Source organism: Doryrhamphus excisus, linkage group LG15, assembly GCF_037039965.1.
Source record: "Doryrhamphus excisus strain RoL-2023G ecotype Guam linkage group LG15, RoL_Dexc_Guam_v1.1, whole genome shotgun sequence".
Classification (NCBI taxonomy): Eukaryota; Metazoa; Chordata; class Actinopteri; order Syngnathiformes; family Syngnathidae; genus Doryrhamphus; species Doryrhamphus excisus.
In genome coordinates, this window is record NC_136371.1 from 3,705,972 (window position 1) to 3,724,167 (window position 18,196).

The window sequence follows — 18,196 nt, forward strand, 5'->3', positions numbered from 1 at the left end:
CATTTAAATGGGATCTATTTTTTTCCATTTTTCTAATCGATAAATGTTTTTAAAATGTTGTATTCCAGTGTTAAACTATGCCAAAGTTTCAGATAATGAGGTTTGTGTATTTGGAAGTGAGCCCAGAACAACTCCTATACTATAAAAGCAATCTTCACTCGCTAAATGTACTGCAAAAAAGGCCAGTAAGGATAATTCATAATGCCGCCTACAGAGAACATACTAACTCCTTATTTCTAAAATCACAAATACTTCAACTTGCTGATATAGTTCATCTTCAAACAGCTAAAATAATGCATAAGGCTAAAAATAACCAATTACCTAAAAATGTCATCCAATACTTCTCTACAAGAGAGGAGAAATATGATCTCAGGGAAGAACTACATTTGAAACACTTCTATGCTAGGACTACGATAAAAAGCCATAGTATTTCAGTATGTGGAATCAAACTATGGAATGGATTGAGTAAGGACCTCAAACAATGCACAACGATGAGCCAATTCAAGAAACAATACAAGCAGTTGATGTTTGCTAAATACAAGAATGAAGAGTCTTGAACCAGTCATGATGCGCTATATATATCACTATATTGACAGTTACTATGGTAACCATTATGTCATTGGATGGTCATATCACCTTGTGCGTCGGTACGAGGTGAATTATTAAAAAAAAAACAAAAAAAAAACCTTAAACTATTATGGAAAGCAGGAAGTGAACAAATGTAACAGTTACTTTTGGACATGTGGAACTGTGAACTGATTATGTGATGCACTCAATTGTAATCTGATGCATGTTCAAATGAAATTAAACTATTACCATATACTGACAAAAATAGAAAGTGAGGTTGCTAATAGTCTGGAAGTCCTCAGGAGTGGGACCAATCACAGCAAAGTAAGCATGACTGGAGGCGAGCCGTGGGTGAAATAAATTAAAACATTTTGGAAAGCCAAGGAAATACAGCTGGAATAGGTGCAGATTCTGGAAGATCTGGAAAGCTTTCTGTGCGGGTTATCCTATGTAGCTGCTATATAGGAGTCCACAACTCAATACAAAGACCCGAAAAAATGATCATAATCCCCTTGGTTAGGATTCTTAGCTATAGACGAATATTGTGCCTTTAAAACTAAGAGCAAATCAGCACATTTCAAAATTTTCTGCATGGTTTCCTTTAATTTAAGCAGATATTTCTGACAATACAGTAGTGTATTATGAGTATTTTCAAGGTTACCATGGAACTTCTAAGAATCTCAATACTCTTCAGGGAAGCATGCTTCTTAAGTAACAAAAATATCTTTAAAAAAAAGAAATCATACATGATGGCCAATGTCAGCATATGTACTCCGAATATAGGAAAAGCCTTACTAGTATTCTACCTCAATTCTTGTATTGGAACATATTCTAGACCTGTTCAACCTATTGAGTTTTGGCTGTAAGCACATTCATTTAGTAACTAAGAATTCAGCGACTTGAGTTACTCGAAGTTCAAGTGAATAAAATGTTTACCCATTGAACTTCTTCCGGGGTACGCAATCAAAAATCAATCTATGCATTTTCTTGGGTCTTTCCCCAAAGACAGCTGGGGTAGGCTCCAGCATACTTGTGAACCTAGTGAGGAAAAGCAGTATAGAAAATGCGACAAATGGATGGATCAAATGTTTTTGGTACTAAAAAGTAAAGCTGATCTGATGAATTTTCTATTGTGACAATAATGAACCTGGATAGCAGTGCATCATTATTCTTGTTTGACGGAAGAGCTACAATGCGAGGATTCATACACACACACACACACACACATATATGAGTAAACAATATTAATGCTACCGCACCAAGTGAAAATGTACTTGTCCTATTTACACTTACATCAAATGCGCTACAGTAACATTGTGAAAGAGGAAGTCAAACATCACATCAGTGCTATGCATTCCAAATGGCGTTCAGGCAGTGAAATTGAGCTTGAAGAGGACAGTCTGAGGCGTGGTGATGTCTGCCACGGCTAGTTCCTGTCCATCCGACAACCCCAGCTCTGCATAATAGGACAAGAAAAAAAAAAAATCTGCAGTTATGGATGTCTGTAGCTCAAGGACAGAGAGACAAAAAAATACCTTTTAAGGTTTTGCAGAGGTTTGGTCTGGTTCGTTCTTCGATTGATTTGACAGACTGGAATTAGAAGCAAAACGGTGTTTTTCATGATGTTTTCAGTAAAACACACATTTTGAAAGCAGCATTATGTTACCTGCAGGTACAGAGTCTTATTTTTTCCCTCCAGAGTTGTCGTGATAGCTGGAGATTTCATTTGTCTGGAAATAATAATCATATCAATTCATATCAACAGCAAATTTGAGTGAAGTTTTTACCAAGCAGGACTATTTGGTTTAATACCGTGCATATCGTTTGTGTCGGTATGAAGATGAAGAGTAGCAAATAAATGATCTTTACCATAACACTCTTTGTTTCCTGCAGTGATGTGTACAGTATAGTTACAAAAAAATGAATGTGTTTTTATCATGGTCTTTGATTTATCAGGTAATGCATCACCCAAATTCCAAAATTAACAAATTCCAAAAAAAAAAAAAAAATCTGAATTAGTAGTATTAATAATAATAAGACAAATTGGACATTGCTTTACATTTGAAGCAATGTGAGCTTTTCCATTTTTCATTTTTTTAATAAACCATGAGGAACTGTTTCCTTTGGTGGAAATATAGAATTTGTGGAAAAGTGTTACTTACAAGGAGGCATTCTCTGTCAGGTACTCTAAAACCTCCTGTAGTTTTGCAGAAGGTGGGAACTGGAGGTCTTGAGGAACCTGACTGCACGCTGAACAGTTGTCCTGCCCGTCAAAAACACAAAGGATGAGATTTTTTGGCTGGGTAGAATGTCCTTGCAGAGAAGATGTAATAGATTTCTTATACTTGAGAAAACACACTAGATGATATTGAAGTACTTGGAAATATTTTGTATTTAAACTTTTGTAAATTAAATAGCCCAAATCCCTAACCCTTACTGAACTACATTACACTGCATTATATATACTTTTTTAAATTGCATTTTATTGCAACAAACCTTTCGTTCAGCTTCAAAACTGTACGTATAGAGTCCATCCACGTCATTGAAGACCAGATAATTATTTAAAGGAATATACGCACTGCAAAAAATGCAAAAAGATGTAAGTCAATTTGTGCAATTGTCAAAGCCACGGAGATACTTTCAAACATGCAACTGATACCAACCTTGTAGCAATTTTAAAAACTTCACTTGCACAGGCAGCTGAGGGAACACATAAGAAAAAACAGCAATGAATGAGAGTAAAACAAGAATGAGGACATATGTGTTCTGGATTAACTACTCTGCATGCATAACGACCAAGTAATAATGAACAGGCCAGTGGAGACACACACTCTGTCCCATGTAATGACTGGTGCCATTATTACAAACCAGTGTAAAATATTACTATAATGAGTAGGAAGCTGTTTTAAAAGAGGATAATGCAAAATAACACAGGTACCAGTACTGTATATTATCAAAAAAGTCAAGATAAAAGTGATAAGGTCTTTCTCTAAAGGTTCGATTCAAAATTAGAATCACAAATACAAACAAACATTTCAAATCTGCCTCAGCTAAGTTACGTACATACCGGCGATAACGGCATTAGTCGATGCCACGGCAGGAATGATCCGCTTCACAACACCTGCAACAGAAAAAAAAGTCTCGTGAAAAAAAATGCAAACTGAAAATTCCAAAATATATTTCCTTCATTGCGTCCAAAACCTTGAGTGAGTCTGTATGTGACTCCTGTGATGTTGAACTGCGCGGCTCGCTCTAGCGCTCTGTCAAACACCCACTGGATGTGCTCGGGATTGTCTCCGTCTAAACTTGTTTCTACAGGATGAAGAGCAAGGACAAGAATCACATGAAGATGAAGATGGCAGGTTTATACAGTACAGTAAAGTCTCGTTATATTGATATTGTCGGGAGTCGGAAAAAATATCGATATAACCGGACTGTCGATATATCCGATCCTGCGCCAAACTGCATTAAAAGTGGGCAATAATGCACTCGACATTGTTCTATAGTATAGAACAATGTCGAGCAGCTTAAATCAATCTTTGCTTAAGGATTTCAATACCAAAAAAAAACACAAACGCCCGCATGTACATATGAAAAACAGTGATTATTGCAAGCGATAAAAAGATATCTGAATACAACACAATTAAATACATGTATTTGTACGCTTGTGTCTTCGTTGGAATAGGTGTGTATGCTATGTCAGTTGGTTCTTCTGTTGCAGGCATGTGTTTGGCCAGCTATGTGGGGTGGGTTGAGCATGACCTGTGAACCAGGAAGTGCGGGAATCGATGTGTGTGCTGCGCTCTGGTGGTGGAAGTGTGAAAAATAAAGTTGACTGGAAGCAGCCGTTCGCCGTGTTCTTTTTTGGTATTGAAATCCTTAAGCAAAGATTGATTTAAGCTGCTTTTGTATCGATATAAGCAGACCAAATTGGCTGGCGGGAGATGAAAAGGGCATCGTAGTAACCGGATTATCATAATAACCGGGTATCGTACTAACGGAACTAATTATATCATAAAAGACTAGAAATTTGCCGGGAAATGAAAATAGTATCGTAATAAGCAGTAATTCATTTTAACCGATATCGATATAACGAGACTTTACTGTATATAAAACGTTCATTGCTCAACTTACCTCCAAATGGCTTTTCTTTCGGCCATTGCAACATTCTGGCATATTCAATGCAATGTTCAGGGAGCCTCGGCATGGATGCAATGGTGCACATTGGGAAATGAGTCTGTGTATTTTAAAGTAACATTGATAAGTATTCGATGCACATATTAGGTGCAGAGAGTGCAAACTGGCTCACATGTTAATGACAAGACAAAGTTTGTTTACTTTGAATGATTTTCTGACGGGTATTTTTCCCGTTTTACGAGCGCAAATGTAACAGTTTCCATGGACGACACATTTTCTACTTTTGATGAGGTCAAAATCAAACTAAAAACTTGACAGATGTAATAGTTTCAAGTAAAAGGAGTAAATGAATTACCTGCGGGGGGTACAGCTCCAGTGTGCAGTCGATGCACGCCGTCATACCTGGCAAAATGACACGAGCGTTTCCTTTAAAACCTTCTGTACCGCCGTCAATAAGGGGGATGATGGAGCTGGGATCCAGTATTCCGTCTTCATAGCTCAGAAGCGATATCTATACAACACATCGAAAGTTGAATTTAACGACATCTCAACTAAATTAGCATCAGGTGAAGACTCTGTAGCTTCCTACCAGCATGCCATTCATCCATCGCCTGGCGATGATGGAGTCCAGCCCACAAACAATAATGTGGAACTCTGTAGTCAAACAAAAGGACTCATATTACAATCAAAGTGTACTTATCATCTGATAAGAAATAGAAACTTACGTCTGTAGAAAGACTCGTCAAAGTCCTGAATTTTTTTTAAGTGACTGAACGTCAAATTGATAAGGAATTAAATCCATTATGATGTTACTTAATCAAACAAATTATTGTGACATGGTCTGAATTTGCTCCAAAAAGATACGGGACAACTTTACATCCAGGGATGCGACTGTTTATGAAGTCGGCAGCCACTTCCGCTTTTGGTCGTCCAACATCTTTAGGCCTGATAAAACAAGTTAAAGACAAATAAAAACAAAATCAATGTACAGCAATAAAGAAAAACATGTTTGACAAAAAACATTATCATCAGATGTTATTTTAAAATGAATAAATCTATTGTATGTTGTTACAGAAATCATGCATTAACTAAGGGATTGTAGATTACAACAGTGTATCCCACAGATATCTTCAGGGTTTTCATATTAATATTTATATGCATGTGGATGCACAATAATGTTTGCAAAGGTCCTTTAAAGGGGACCTATTATGCTTGTTCCACTTTTCTGACGTATAAATGCAGTTCCAATGTTGTATTCTCATGTTAAACAATACCAAATTTTCAGATAATGAGGTTGCCGCATGTGGAAGTGAGCCCTGAAAAAAGTTTGGGGTGGCTCAAATCGCTCGATTTCAAAAGGCGTCATAAAACTGTTCCTCTGTGATGTCACAGACAGGCGGACTTCCTTGTATGGGTCATAGTTAGGAAGCACTTTGGGCGTGTGACCAATCACAGCGGAGTGGGCATGCCCGGAGGCATTGAACAGACCGTTTTGGCAGGAAGTACAACTCAAAGGAAATACAACTGGAATAGGTGCAGACTCTGGAAAATCTAAAAAGTTTTCTGTTATTGTGTGTAGCTGCTCTATAGGAGTCCGCAACTCAATACAAAGGGTCGAAAAATCAGCCTAACAGGTCCCCTTTAAGTCATAGTGCTTGTAAAATGTAAAACTAACAATAACTTTCTTAGTCGATTAATCTGAAACTTTTTGTTTTGATTAATCGAGTAATCGATTATGCCCTAAACCACCTGATTTTAAACTCATTACCTCTTTTATCAATCTCAAGTACATCGGACAGCTTTTGTCAGATCATTCAAAATTGAAAAAAAATTAATTGCGTTGTAATAATAATGGAAAGTAATCAACCAATTTTGTAAAATTGTATTCTCAAGGCATTGAATCGATTAAAACTGAACTGTTCGGGTTGTCTTTGATGATGTTTCGTCTCTCATCCGACCAAAGACGTCTTGCCCTGAGAAGTGAGCGTCCACACTTAGGAGTTTTTACCTACCTGAAAAGAAACTGCCTATTGAGGTTGGATATGTCAATGGTGTCCATGTCAACCACATGAATAAGACGGAACCCAGACAGGGCCTACAATAACAACAAGAATCCTGTGTTAGACCGTAGCTGTATAGCCACTTTGTTACCTTTAAAAGTATTTCTTACAAGATCTTTAAGCAATTCGCATCCAAGCCCGCCTGCACCGATCACCAAAATCTTGCAGGTCTCCAACAGGAACTGTAGCGACTGAGGAAACGAGACGACCCAAGCGGAGATCATTATGAATGTCCATTAAAGTCAACAGAACAATATCCAATATAAAGTGTCACCTCTGTGCTTGGCTCAAAGTCAGGATGAGTGAACGGGCCAGGTCTCTCCAGGAACTTCCTCACATGATTCCACCGGCCGTCCCAGTCGCAGGCGCCACTGTCTACAGCCATTCTAGTACATAAGATACACTCACTTGCATAAGTACAGTCTTAATACTTCAATAATAGGGGTGTCACGAGATATTGACAATGTATAAGATTGGGCCTACAAGAACGAGACACGATTTTTAAGAAAAGTACAATGAAAAAGTATTACAAATACATACTGGTGTCGAACAATTTAATTTCTACTATGTTGCACTGTTCTGCACAGTGTTACGGTGTTAGCCCCCCTACCCATTTGGAGGCGAGAAATGAGGAAAACAGATACACAAGCACATGGCAATATATCGATACCAGCAAAATTATTGTGTTAATTTTCAGTTATTGCGATTAATTTATCTATCATCAAGTGCCCAAAAGGACTTTTTTGTGTCATGTTTTAATCTCGCAAAAATCTTGTGACACCCCTACTCGATAATGAATAAATCTGACTTGAATCATGACAGCATGTTGTAAAGGATGATTCACAACCTGTTAAATGTCATGACAACACACTTTATTAGGTACACCTTATTCGTGCACAAGGTTATTAATTGCATCAACATGAGATTCCCAAATGCTGGAGACTGAATGACTATTAAATACATTTGTAATTGTTAAAAGGAGATAGCAAAAATATTCTGCTTATAAGGCGCCACGATCAGAACAGGTCCAATTTCACTTGTGCATAACTTGATGGCATATTGCACTCCATTTAGTTATTACCAATATATAAAATATAACTGTTATGAATAACAAATGTCTGATGGTGTAATTTCATTTGTCATTTTATGAAGAAAAATATCAGTTGATTGAATGTTTACACCCAAAACATTGCTCAAAGTGACTTATATTACATTTTTCCAAGCCTGATAATTAATTTAAAGTTCAGAATGAGCACCGTGTCTTCCCCAAAATAATTTGTCTACCTAAATATAATATATATACATAAAATATTACTTCCAGGATAAATATGTGTGTACCTAATAGTTTGGTCAGTGGGTGTTACGGGCTGGTTATCGTATAGCAAAATGGGCTTGTTCAGAGCATTGTATGAAAACTGTGTTTTGTGATTAACAGTAAAACGGGCTTATTTAGTCATGTCCTTGCTAAAATACATGAATTGTCACGTCTCCTGGCCCAGCAGCAGCGGCGGAGGCGGCGACGGCGGCGGCGGATCACTGCGAAACGCAAACCTGCTGCCGGGCAGAAACCTTTCATTAGCTTTCGTCACTAACTTCTCAGTCAGGTCCTCTATTCGCCTTCTTTTCTTCTCCCTGGAAGAAATAAGGTGAATAGATTTGAAGCATGCCGCGTCATGGTCAAATCGTGAGAGGTTTAACTACGATTAAATATCATTTTCGTCCATTGAGACTTACGGCTCCTCGGCATCCGCCATACTTTCACGGTCCCATGTCCTCGAGTATGACGGGGGTAGGTAGCGAGCGTCAAAGCTGCGCAGCTCGACGCAGCTTCAGGAAAACGGGAACCAGGAAGTTTTATTTTGTTTTGAAAATAACGCACTTTATTCATTGGCAAGTCTTAATATCGTTTAGATTTTTTATACAACAAAACATAAAAATATCTACATTTTAATTGTGTTTTAGACTGGTACTACTGTACTACTTTCGGAGCTCTACAACGCAGCACCAAAATTGACAACGATCTGCCTAAAGTCTCGCGAGAGGTTGTCTTTACGTCATGTTACTGTGCTACGTAAACGTAAGTGATCAGCTGACCTGTCACCGAAACCAGGAAGTTTTATTTTGTTTTGAAAATAACGCACTTTATTCATTAGCAAGTCTCAATATCGTTTAGATTTTTTATACAAAAAAACGTAAAAATATCTACATTTTAATTGTGTTTTAGACTGGTACTACTGTACTACTCCGGGAGCTCTGCAACGCAGCACCAAAATTGACAACGAATCTGCCTAAAGTCTCGCGAGAAGTTGGCTTTACGTCATGTTACTGTGTGCTACGTAAACGTAAGTGATCAGCTGACCTGTCACCGGAACCAGGAAGTTTTATTTTGTTTTGAAAATAACGCACTTTATTCATTGGCAAGTCTCAATATCGTTTAGATTTTTTATACAAAAAAACGTAAAAATATCTACATTTTAATTGTGTTTTAGACTGGTACTACTGTACTACTCCGGGAGCTCTGCAACGCAGCACCAAAATTGACAACGAATCTGCCTAAAGTCTCGCGAGAAGTTGGCTTTACGTCATGTTACTGTGTGCTACGTAAACGTAAGTGATCAGCTGACCTGTCACCGGAACCAGGAAGTTTTATTTTGTTTTGAAAATAACGCACTTTATTCATTGGCAAGTCTCAATATCGTTTAGATTTTTTATACAAAAAAAACGTAAAAATATCTACATTTTAATTGTGTTTTAGACTGGTACTACTGTACTACTCCGGGAGCTCTGCAACGCAGCACCAAAATTGACAACGAATCTGCCTAAAGTCTCGCGAGAAGTTGGCTTTACGTCATGTTACTGTGTGCTACGTAAACGTAAGTGATCAGCTGACCTGTCACACCGCAGCAGGCAGGCACTGTAATGTGTGTTGGTTGCCAGCCTCCGGCTACGCATTGAATTCATGGCAGCCAAAATGGAGCTAGCACCACTCAGACCGTGGGATGATTTTTACCCCGGGACGGACCGCTTCGCCAAACCAGAGTTCGGAGACGTTACAAAGTGGAACAACAGAATAATCAGCAATTTAATGTACTACCAGACGAACTACTTCGCGTTGGCCTTGGTGGTTTTCCTCATCGTTGGGTTAGTACATTACAACTAGCTAATACTTTAGCACGGGTGCTGTCATTTAATTAGCACTGCATAGTTTGCATCCACACCCATCGTGACTCAGGTGCTATTCTGGTAGCAGCTAATGTGCCAAAAGTTAACTCCCCATGGAAAATTCTGTAGCACCGCATAGTTAAGTCTATGACAACGACAGTGCATGCAGTTTTTTGTATTTTGTGGCAAAAAAAAACACTCACATACTGATATTATGTGAATGCTAGTAGTCGTATGTCCATCCTGATATGTACTGTATAGTGTCACCAATCTCAATGGTAAAATGTTACTAAATGTACTAACAGCAGATTATTGCACTCTTAACAGCATTCAATCATATTATTGTTAAAATATTTGAAGTATATGTACACGCAACCACAAGACGGCGCATTAACACCCTTTCAGGTTAGGGTCAGATGATTAATATGCTCCAGTATTATGTGTAGTCCAGACATGCTTGATGCATTTAATTAATCATATGCACACACCTAAAATGTACTTCTTTATCCCTTTTGCAGGTTTCTGAACCCCTTTGCCATGTTTCTGGGAGGAACTGTGGTGACTTTGGTGTTCATGGGTTCTGTGTGGGCAGGGGAGAATCAAGCCACCATCAAGAACTTCAAAAGGAAGAACCCCACTCTGTTTGTCATAGGCGTCATGGTCACCAGTTACTTCCTGCTGTCGCTGTTCGGTGGCGTCATGGTCTTTATCTTCGGCATTACCTTCCCTTTACTGCGTAAGTCTTGACATGAACAGTTTGAACTTTTGTTGTTCCATTTGGAGAGTGGTTACCTTCTGGTAATTATTCTGTGCATCTGTAAATTAGATGTATTTCAGTCATGTGACCCTTTTCTCATTAGCTTAGCTCTGTGACATTGTGGTAATGTGTGCCGTGTGGGTAACCAATGATTGTCCGTCTGACTCAGTTACAGTCATTTTGCCATTGTCTATTTGTATTTGTAATATATAAAATGAAATTACACTAGAAAACCTTATGGGGAGCCACGGAGGAAAACAAATCCCAGTGATTATTTACTTCTGATTTAACCGTGTGGGTATCCTAAACAAAGACAGGAAGCAGAACTGGAGGTAGCAGAGATGAGGATGCTGAGGTTCAGATTGGGAGTGACCAGGATGGATAGGATCAGGAACAAATACACATGTTGGAGGCCTTGGAGATAAAGTCAGAGAGGCCAGACTGAGATGGTTCGAACATGTCCAGCGGAGAGATAGTGAATATATTGGTAGAAGGATGCTGCGTTTAGACCTGCCAGGTTGGCGGCGTAGAGGAAGCCCATAGAGGAGGTTTATGGATGTAGTGAAGGAGGACATGAGAGAAGTTGGTGTGACAGAGACAGGGTTGGATGGAGGAGATTGAATTGCTGTGGTGACCCCTGAGGAAAAAACAGGAAGCAGAACTGGAGATAGCAGAGATGAGGATGCTGAGGTTCAGATTGGGAGTGACCAGGATGGATAGGATCAGGAACGAATACACCAGAGGGACATTACATGTTAGAGGCCTTGGAGATAAAGTCAGAGAGGCCAGACTCAGATGGTTTGGACATGTCCAGAGGAGAGATAGTGAATATATTGGTAGAAGGATGCTGCGTTTAGAGCTGCCAGGTAGGAGGCATAGAAGAAGACCAAAGAGGAGCTTTATGGATGTAGTGAGGGAAGTTGGTGTGAGAGAGACAGGGTTGGATGGAGGAGATTGAATTGCTGTGGCGACCCCTGAGGAAAAGACAGGAAACAGAACTGGAGATAGCAGAGATGAGGATGCCGAGGTAGTTTCAGATTGGGAGTGACCAGGATGGATAGGATCAGGAACAAGTACATCAGAGGGACATTCCATGTTAGAGGCCATGTTAGAAGCACAACTGAGGTTTCCTTGTGGCTAAAGAATTTCCGAACTGTCATTCCGACTCCCTCAGCACATGCAGCGATACTTTCACATGTTCCCTTTAGTCCTCTCTGTCAACATTTGAATGCCGAAAGCTGGAACAAAAGCTTCAACGTGTCCGTGGAGACAGTTTGGTCACTTTCCCGGCGAGCCAGCCTACTGCCGCCTGTGTTTACAAATCACTATGGTTTGTTGATGCGGACACAACCGCATTTACTGACTGATGTCATGCCTTTGGTGTCCGCCTCTTAGACCAGCACCTGCATCTGTTTGTCTCTCTCAGTGTCACATTTAATTTCAAGCGAAGAGCATCTAAATATACTTGTTTTAACTTTTGTCAAATGTTATTTCATATGCCGTGAAGTCATCTTAATCCACGCCTCCTTGAGACTTCGCAACATGAAGAATCGATTGGAGAACAAGATGGAAGGTGTCGGTTTGAAGAAGACTCCAATGGGCATCATTATGGATCTCCTAGATCAGCAGGAGGAACGAGTGAACAAGATTCAGGATTTCATCGAGAGCAAACTGAAGGAGTAGTATTGTAGCAAAGCAAGTTTTTTTTTTCCATCGCCGTATACTGTATGTTACAATCTAGGTGTACTTTACTCCGACTATTCGTAGAGAGTAGACATTTGGATCTTTTCCGTTTTGCTTTTCCCTAGTATAGATACTTTGCATTAATCATAATTGACAGTTGAAAAACACCAAAGGTATTTTTGCTTGAGTACAGCATTCCCACGTTGAACGTGTTAAAAACCCCAACACACACACATTATGCTCTTATTAACACACAACCTCGGTATTCGATGCAATTATAAAGTCTGATCGTTTTCCCTTCTACCTCTTTTCACATCATGCAAGCTTTCATTTCTGAACTGTATTTATTAAAAAATAAATAAAAAAAATCCAAAGCTTTCCCGAATATCATGTCACTCCAAGACCTTTATGAATACTGATCCAAGACCAGTGTGACTTCGGGTGTATATGTGTTGTCACTAATAATCCTGTGTATAAATAGAATATTTTTTGTGACCATATTGCTGAAAGCACAGGCTGTGTATCCTCTAGCCTTTGAGCGCTGCTATGCAAATGAAAAGGAATGGCACTTTCAGCTTTGTTCTACTATAGTATGTATATGTTTTATGTCGGCATGTATTATATTTGTGATATGTTTAAAAATAATTTTTAAGATACACAAATTTAACAGATTTTTTTTTTTATTTGTGAATAGTATCCTCAATGTTTTATGTGACTTTTTCAGTCATGACAATGTGATTGCGGAGTCAACAATTAAAACATGGTTGTATCCTATGCTATTAATAAAGTTAACCCAATTCAAGCTGTGTTTTTCATTTTTTGATTTGTTTATACTCCAAAACATCATTTTAATTCAATATATTGTAACAATTATTTATGAAATTTTAGATCATATACCCCAAAATATTATTTTTATGCAGCCTTTTTGTATTATATAACTTGGATCAGACATGTATTTTCTTATTTTCATGTATTGTTTACTGCTAAAAATAGTTTCCTATTGAAATATATACGATTTACTCACAATGTGGAATTGTTTTGAAACTGCAAACATAACACAAATCTTCCAGCATTTAATAAATATTCATCCAAGTCTTGTAAATGAAAATAAACGTTACATAGCTCCCCACTCAATAAACACACTCTTTTTTTTAGAGGCAGAAATAATGAGAGCTGTAATGTGGTTTTGTGCAAAACATACAACAAATTGTGTTAAGTCAAACATCACGACGGAACAACCCGGCATAAATTCTGTGCTAAACGTGGTTCCCACAGAGTTCTTTACCAATGCGGTTGAACAGAAATGTTCAAATACAATACATACACACACATGATGATTTATCACTGGCTCAGATGAGACTTGTTTCACTTGATTCCAATGCTTTAGGGAGCGGTACCTGCAAAAAAAAAAAATGGAATGAATTTCTATTATGGTATGCATGCTGTTCAGTTCATTAGTGATAAGGTTTCATATACATTTTTAAAGGTATGTGATTCAATACATTGAACATTTGGTCCAAAACGTATTTAACCCGACTATCATCCCAGCTGGCCTATGACCTTGAACAGGATACGCTGATATACTGGATATAAAGGTAATCCACTGGGAAGTCCTATGGGGGGCTATGCTTGTAAGATCCTTGCATATTGACACTGTTGATTACTATAAAAATGCAGTATAGTTTTGTATTAATAATTTCTGCCATTGGAAAATAATTATTTATTGCATTACTGCATTACTTCTGAGTAATATTTATATAAAAAAAACGTGAATATACCCATGATATTTAACAACAGACTGCAGTGACACTGATCTTACTTTCTAATAAATATTTTTCCATAAAAATAAATGTTTTTGATGTAGGTACAGACATTTTAAAAAGAACAATTCACTGAAAGAGGAGTAATATATACCAACTAAGTTACTGGAATATTGAAACATGTTTAAAGGGCTCCTATTATGCTCCTTTTCCGTCCTTTTATTGAGTTTTGGGCTCCTATAGAGCAGCTCCACACAATAACCATTACAGAAAGCTTTCTAGATCTTCCAGAATCTGCACCTATTCCAGCTGTATTCCGTTTTCGTGCTTCCTGTGGAAACTGTTTTGATTTATTCCATGCATGGCCCACGCCGCTCGCTTCCGAACCCAACTTTATAGGAGTTGATAATAAATGACAATTTATCTTTTTAAAATGTCCACTTTTAACATACAGCCACATGTGTTGGATCCCGAATTTAATCCAGAAACTTTCTTAAGTCTTTTCTTAAGAAAAGAGATTACTTCAAGAAGTCTCTCAATGGTAAGTAGCTTTAGCATTTTAGCATTTTTCAGAATCACTAAACGCATGATAGGGTCATTACACTTTTTTTGCGGGACGACCAGTGTTTTAAAAAACTCAGACCGACTCACTGATCGTGAGTGGGAAATGTCTATAAGCAACCCCGCTCCCTGTATGCACGCTCTATACTGCTACATAGATGACCGCTTTTGGTCCATTACTTACACAAAATAAACACACTGATACATTTTTACTTACTGCTTCTGTTAAAAAAACAGAGTGTTCAATGCTGATGACAGATTATAATCTTTTTGTTTTGCTGATTTGGACAAACAAACTTCTGAACCATTTGTGCCTGATGATTGCATCATTCGGAATTGTAAACAAATGTAGCTTTCCCTTACATCCGAAGAAACACTTCCTGGGAGCCATTGCTGACAACGTAAACACAGAAGCAGAGCTATCTGGCCTACAGCGCACGCCCATATAAGGAGGCCCGTCTATGTGTGACATCACACACCTCCAGTTTTACCACGCCCTCTGAAACGGAGTGTTTTGAGCCATCCCAAACTTCCGTCAGGGCTCACTTCCAAATGCGGAAAGGTCATTATCTGAAACTTTGGCATCGTTTTACACGAGGATACTACATTCTAATTACATTTATTGGTCAAAAAAGTAGAAAAAGCGTAATAGGTCCCCTTTTAATGCCCTTTTAATGTCTGTTCACTACAAGGTTGAGGTCATAACGGGTGTATTAATACAGAAATTTTGCTAGTAATACCTTACAGTACAAGTAAGTTACAGTATGTCGACTGTTTTCATGAAAATCCGCAAGACCCCCGTATCAATGGAGATGGACATATTTGTATTATTAATAATCAAGCACAATTCCATACTCACAGATTTAAGATAAGCCACGTTACTCTTCTTGATCTCATCAAGCAGTGCATCACGAGGGGTTACGTCAACCTTCGGAGGCACCCGTCTGCGAGGAACCGGTTTCAGCGTTTTGATCACATCGCTCAGGTTTGCTCTTTCATCCGATGTCCCTTCGGTGCTCGTGTCCTTGACCTTGGGAGTCTTCCTCAGTTGGAAACTTGCTCTATCCGGTCTACCGGCATCCCGTCGGTCCAACTCCAGAAGAGGGTTGCGTTTCTTGGGAGTTCTTTTCAGCTGGACATCCCTCAGTGGGTTTTGGGGTTCAGGACTGGATTGTCTGGGAATGCTGTTGTGTTTAAGCTGCTTCTGAGGACGTGGAGGTTCTTCTTCTGAAGGAGGGACGGTGTTCGGTTCTGCAGGTGTTGCAACAAGACCATTCTTCTGAAGGAGTTCCAGAGGAGGTATGTACCCCAGCATCTCGAGTAAACCAGGAGGTAGGTTTAGACTACTCTCGTATAACTGCATGACGTTCCTCTGTTCCTTCAGTTGCTGCTGCTTCTGCTCTTCCTTTCTCAGTTGCCTCTGCCGGTCCAAATTCCTGGTTAAGAGATTGGTCACCACCATTCTTGGACCCGGCTGTTCAAAATGGTAACCCATCTTCAGGAGAGTGTTGTTGGCTTTGAGAAGACGTGAGATCTCCATTTCGGCATGATGACCCAACATGTGTCTTTGGTTGTGAAATCGCAACTCGGTGAGCGTCTCGTTAAATTGTAGGCATCGGATGATGGCGACTATTCCCTTTCCTGTGATGAAGTTGGATTCGATGTTCAGAGTGGTGACGCTACGATTTTCACGCAACATGTTGGCCAGGTTGTACGCAATATTTTCATCGACGCCGGTGTTGGCGATGCTGAAGGTTTTCACGTGTTTGTTCTTCTTCAAGGCGTTGACGTAGTCCAGGAGCATCTCTTTGGGAATGTTTTCTATGTTGTTGAGGTTGACTTCTGTGACAGACGGGTTGTTGTTACGGATCCTGTCGAGCGTCGACTCCAAGTTTGTCTCATTTCCTGAAGGTCGTGATGTCATTTTGATATTATTCAGCGCCAAGTTAGGAATTTTTAATTTATTGATTTTTTTTTCTTCTTTCTGCTGGGGTTTATCGTTCGTCTTTGCATCATCGAGGAGCTCAATAGGAGGCAAAGTATCTGTCATTTTAGCTTCTTTGAGGCTTCCTGTTTCCTTGACTGCATCCACATCACGTTGATCCATAATTTCATTATTCTTGTTCATAAGTGGCGTCAACTCTTCTTTCTCATAAATCTCTTTTTCAGTTTCATTGCACTCTTGAAACCCCTCGACAATTTCTTCAATTACTTCAATTACCTCCTCCTCTCCGGTACAATCTATGACCTTCTCCTCAATTATTTCCTCAATCACTTCATATAATTCATTGCGCTCATCTTCCAAAGTGTTTTCTTCGTCTACAGGATCCTGCTTCAATGTTCTCTGATGAAGACAAGCAAAAACACCAATATCGTTAGTATTAGGTCATCACAACGTTGGATCAGCGCTCTTACCTCACTAGGCAGCAAAGTAGCAGGAACTCTTTCTTCCTCAAGCATACGTTTGGACTCTTTTTCCCAGTAGAGGTAGCCGACCAAGGATCTGTGGTCAAAGGTTCCAGTCGGAGGTTTTTCTGTCTGGTCCTTCTGCCTCTGTCCAACCGGAACGCTCTCATCTGGAGCAATGATAACGTCCATTTCACTCTGGAGTTCCTTAAGCTCGTCGGGCGAAAGCATGGCAAGGAGTTCATCCTCATCAATATCCTCTTCGTTGAGATCTTCTGTATCTCGATTGTTGGACATTTTTGTGCTCAAATCGAATCGAAGTGAATGAAAGGAGGTAAAAACGTACGTCAGAACTGAGACACTGGACACAGCAAACTACTGGCAGGCTTTTAACTGGCAGCCAAAGTTGCTTTGCTCCTCATGTGTAGGCTAAAATTAAAACCCTGTGAAGTGCATGGGAGATATTTATGGGACAAGTAGGGGGCGAAAGGTATGCCATTAGTCTCTCAGCCCCTCCGCCGCCCCCCCCTCCCTGTTGGCCAGTGGGATCTTTCGGGATAGCAGTTGCTTCAGGCAAATGAAAAGGGCAAGAACGACAGCAGCAGGTGGACAATTTTCTCAGGGCCTGATGGGAACACAGCAGTAGCGCATCAAAAAAAATCAACACTGTAAACTACTGGTTTGCATTGCAATCAGAAAATGAATGGCAAAAACTTCCTTTAACTGGTCTTGTAGTCTAAATTGAGCTTTTATATCACGTTCTAATTTATTGACATGCACCGGTTCAGTAGTCCCTCTTTATCACGGTTAATTGGTTCATTATCATTGGTTAATTGGGAAAGACAACATATTTCATTATTATTATTTCATATTTACCAGTCCAGGGTGTACCCCGCCTTTCGCCCAAAGACAGCTGGGATAGGCTCCAGCAACCCCCGCGACCCTCGTGAGGAAAAGCGGTAGAAAATGAATGAATGATTTCATATTATTCATTCATTCATATTGAACCATTTATCCTCATGAGGGTCGCAGGGGTTGCTGGAGCCTATCCCAGCTGTCTTCATGCGAGAGGAAGGGTACACCCTGGACTGGTTGCCAGCCAA

General features: G+C 39.4%; 3 protein-coding genes across 7 annotated transcripts; 1 reads left to right on the forward strand and 2 right to left on the reverse strand.

Moving 5' to 3' along the window:
• Positions 1-1,538: 1,538 nt before the first annotated feature.
• Positions 1,539-8,742, reverse strand: uba3 (ubiquitin-like modifier activating enzyme 3). 5 transcript variants are annotated; one of them, XM_078796659.1, is made up of 18 exons: positions 8,499-8,742; positions 8,334-8,396; positions 7,039-7,150; positions 6,875-6,955; positions 6,717-6,799; positions 5,569-5,649; positions 5,430-5,473; positions 5,294-5,358; positions 5,060-5,215; positions 4,702-4,804; positions 3,769-3,879; positions 3,635-3,688; positions 3,231-3,267; positions 3,064-3,145; positions 2,730-2,830; positions 2,234-2,297; positions 2,103-2,157; positions 1,539-2,023 (listed from the first exon to the last, which is right to left on the reverse strand). In XM_078796659.1, the coding sequence occupies exons 1-18, from the start codon at positions 8,516-8,518 to the stop codon at positions 1,935-1,937; spliced, it is 1,401 nt and encodes a 466-aa protein (XP_078652785.1). In that variant the 5' UTR covers positions 8,519-8,742; the 3' UTR covers positions 1,539-1,934. The 5 variants fall into 5 exon arrangements, with proteins under 5 accessions (XP_078652785.1, XP_057907059.1, XP_057907060.1 ...); XM_058051076.2 differs by having other exon boundaries at positions 8,316-8,396; XM_058051077.2 differs by having other exon boundaries at positions 8,358-8,396; positions 8,499-8,739.
• An 898-nt stretch (positions 8,743-9,640) lies between these two features.
• On the forward strand, positions 9,641-13,168 carry LOC131104771 (PRA1 family protein 3-like). The gene is made up of 3 exons (XM_058052280.2): positions 9,641-9,905; positions 10,445-10,662; positions 12,191-13,168. The coding sequence occupies exons 1-3, from the start codon at positions 9,724-9,726 to the stop codon at positions 12,364-12,366; spliced, it is 576 nt and encodes a 191-aa protein (XP_057908263.1). The 5' UTR covers positions 9,641-9,723; the 3' UTR covers positions 12,367-13,168.
• lmod3 (leiomodin 3 (fetal)) lies at positions 13,006-17,798 on the reverse strand. Its single transcript, XM_058052279.2, has 3 exons — positions 17,103-17,798; positions 15,547-17,031; positions 13,006-13,763 (listed from the first exon to the last, which is right to left on the reverse strand). Exons 1-3 carry the CDS (start codon positions 17,388-17,390, stop codon positions 13,716-13,718), a joined length of 1,821 nt encoding a protein of 606 aa, XP_057908262.2. The 5' UTR covers positions 17,391-17,798; the 3' UTR covers positions 13,006-13,715.
• Between the last annotated feature and the right edge of the window lie 398 nt (positions 17,799-18,196).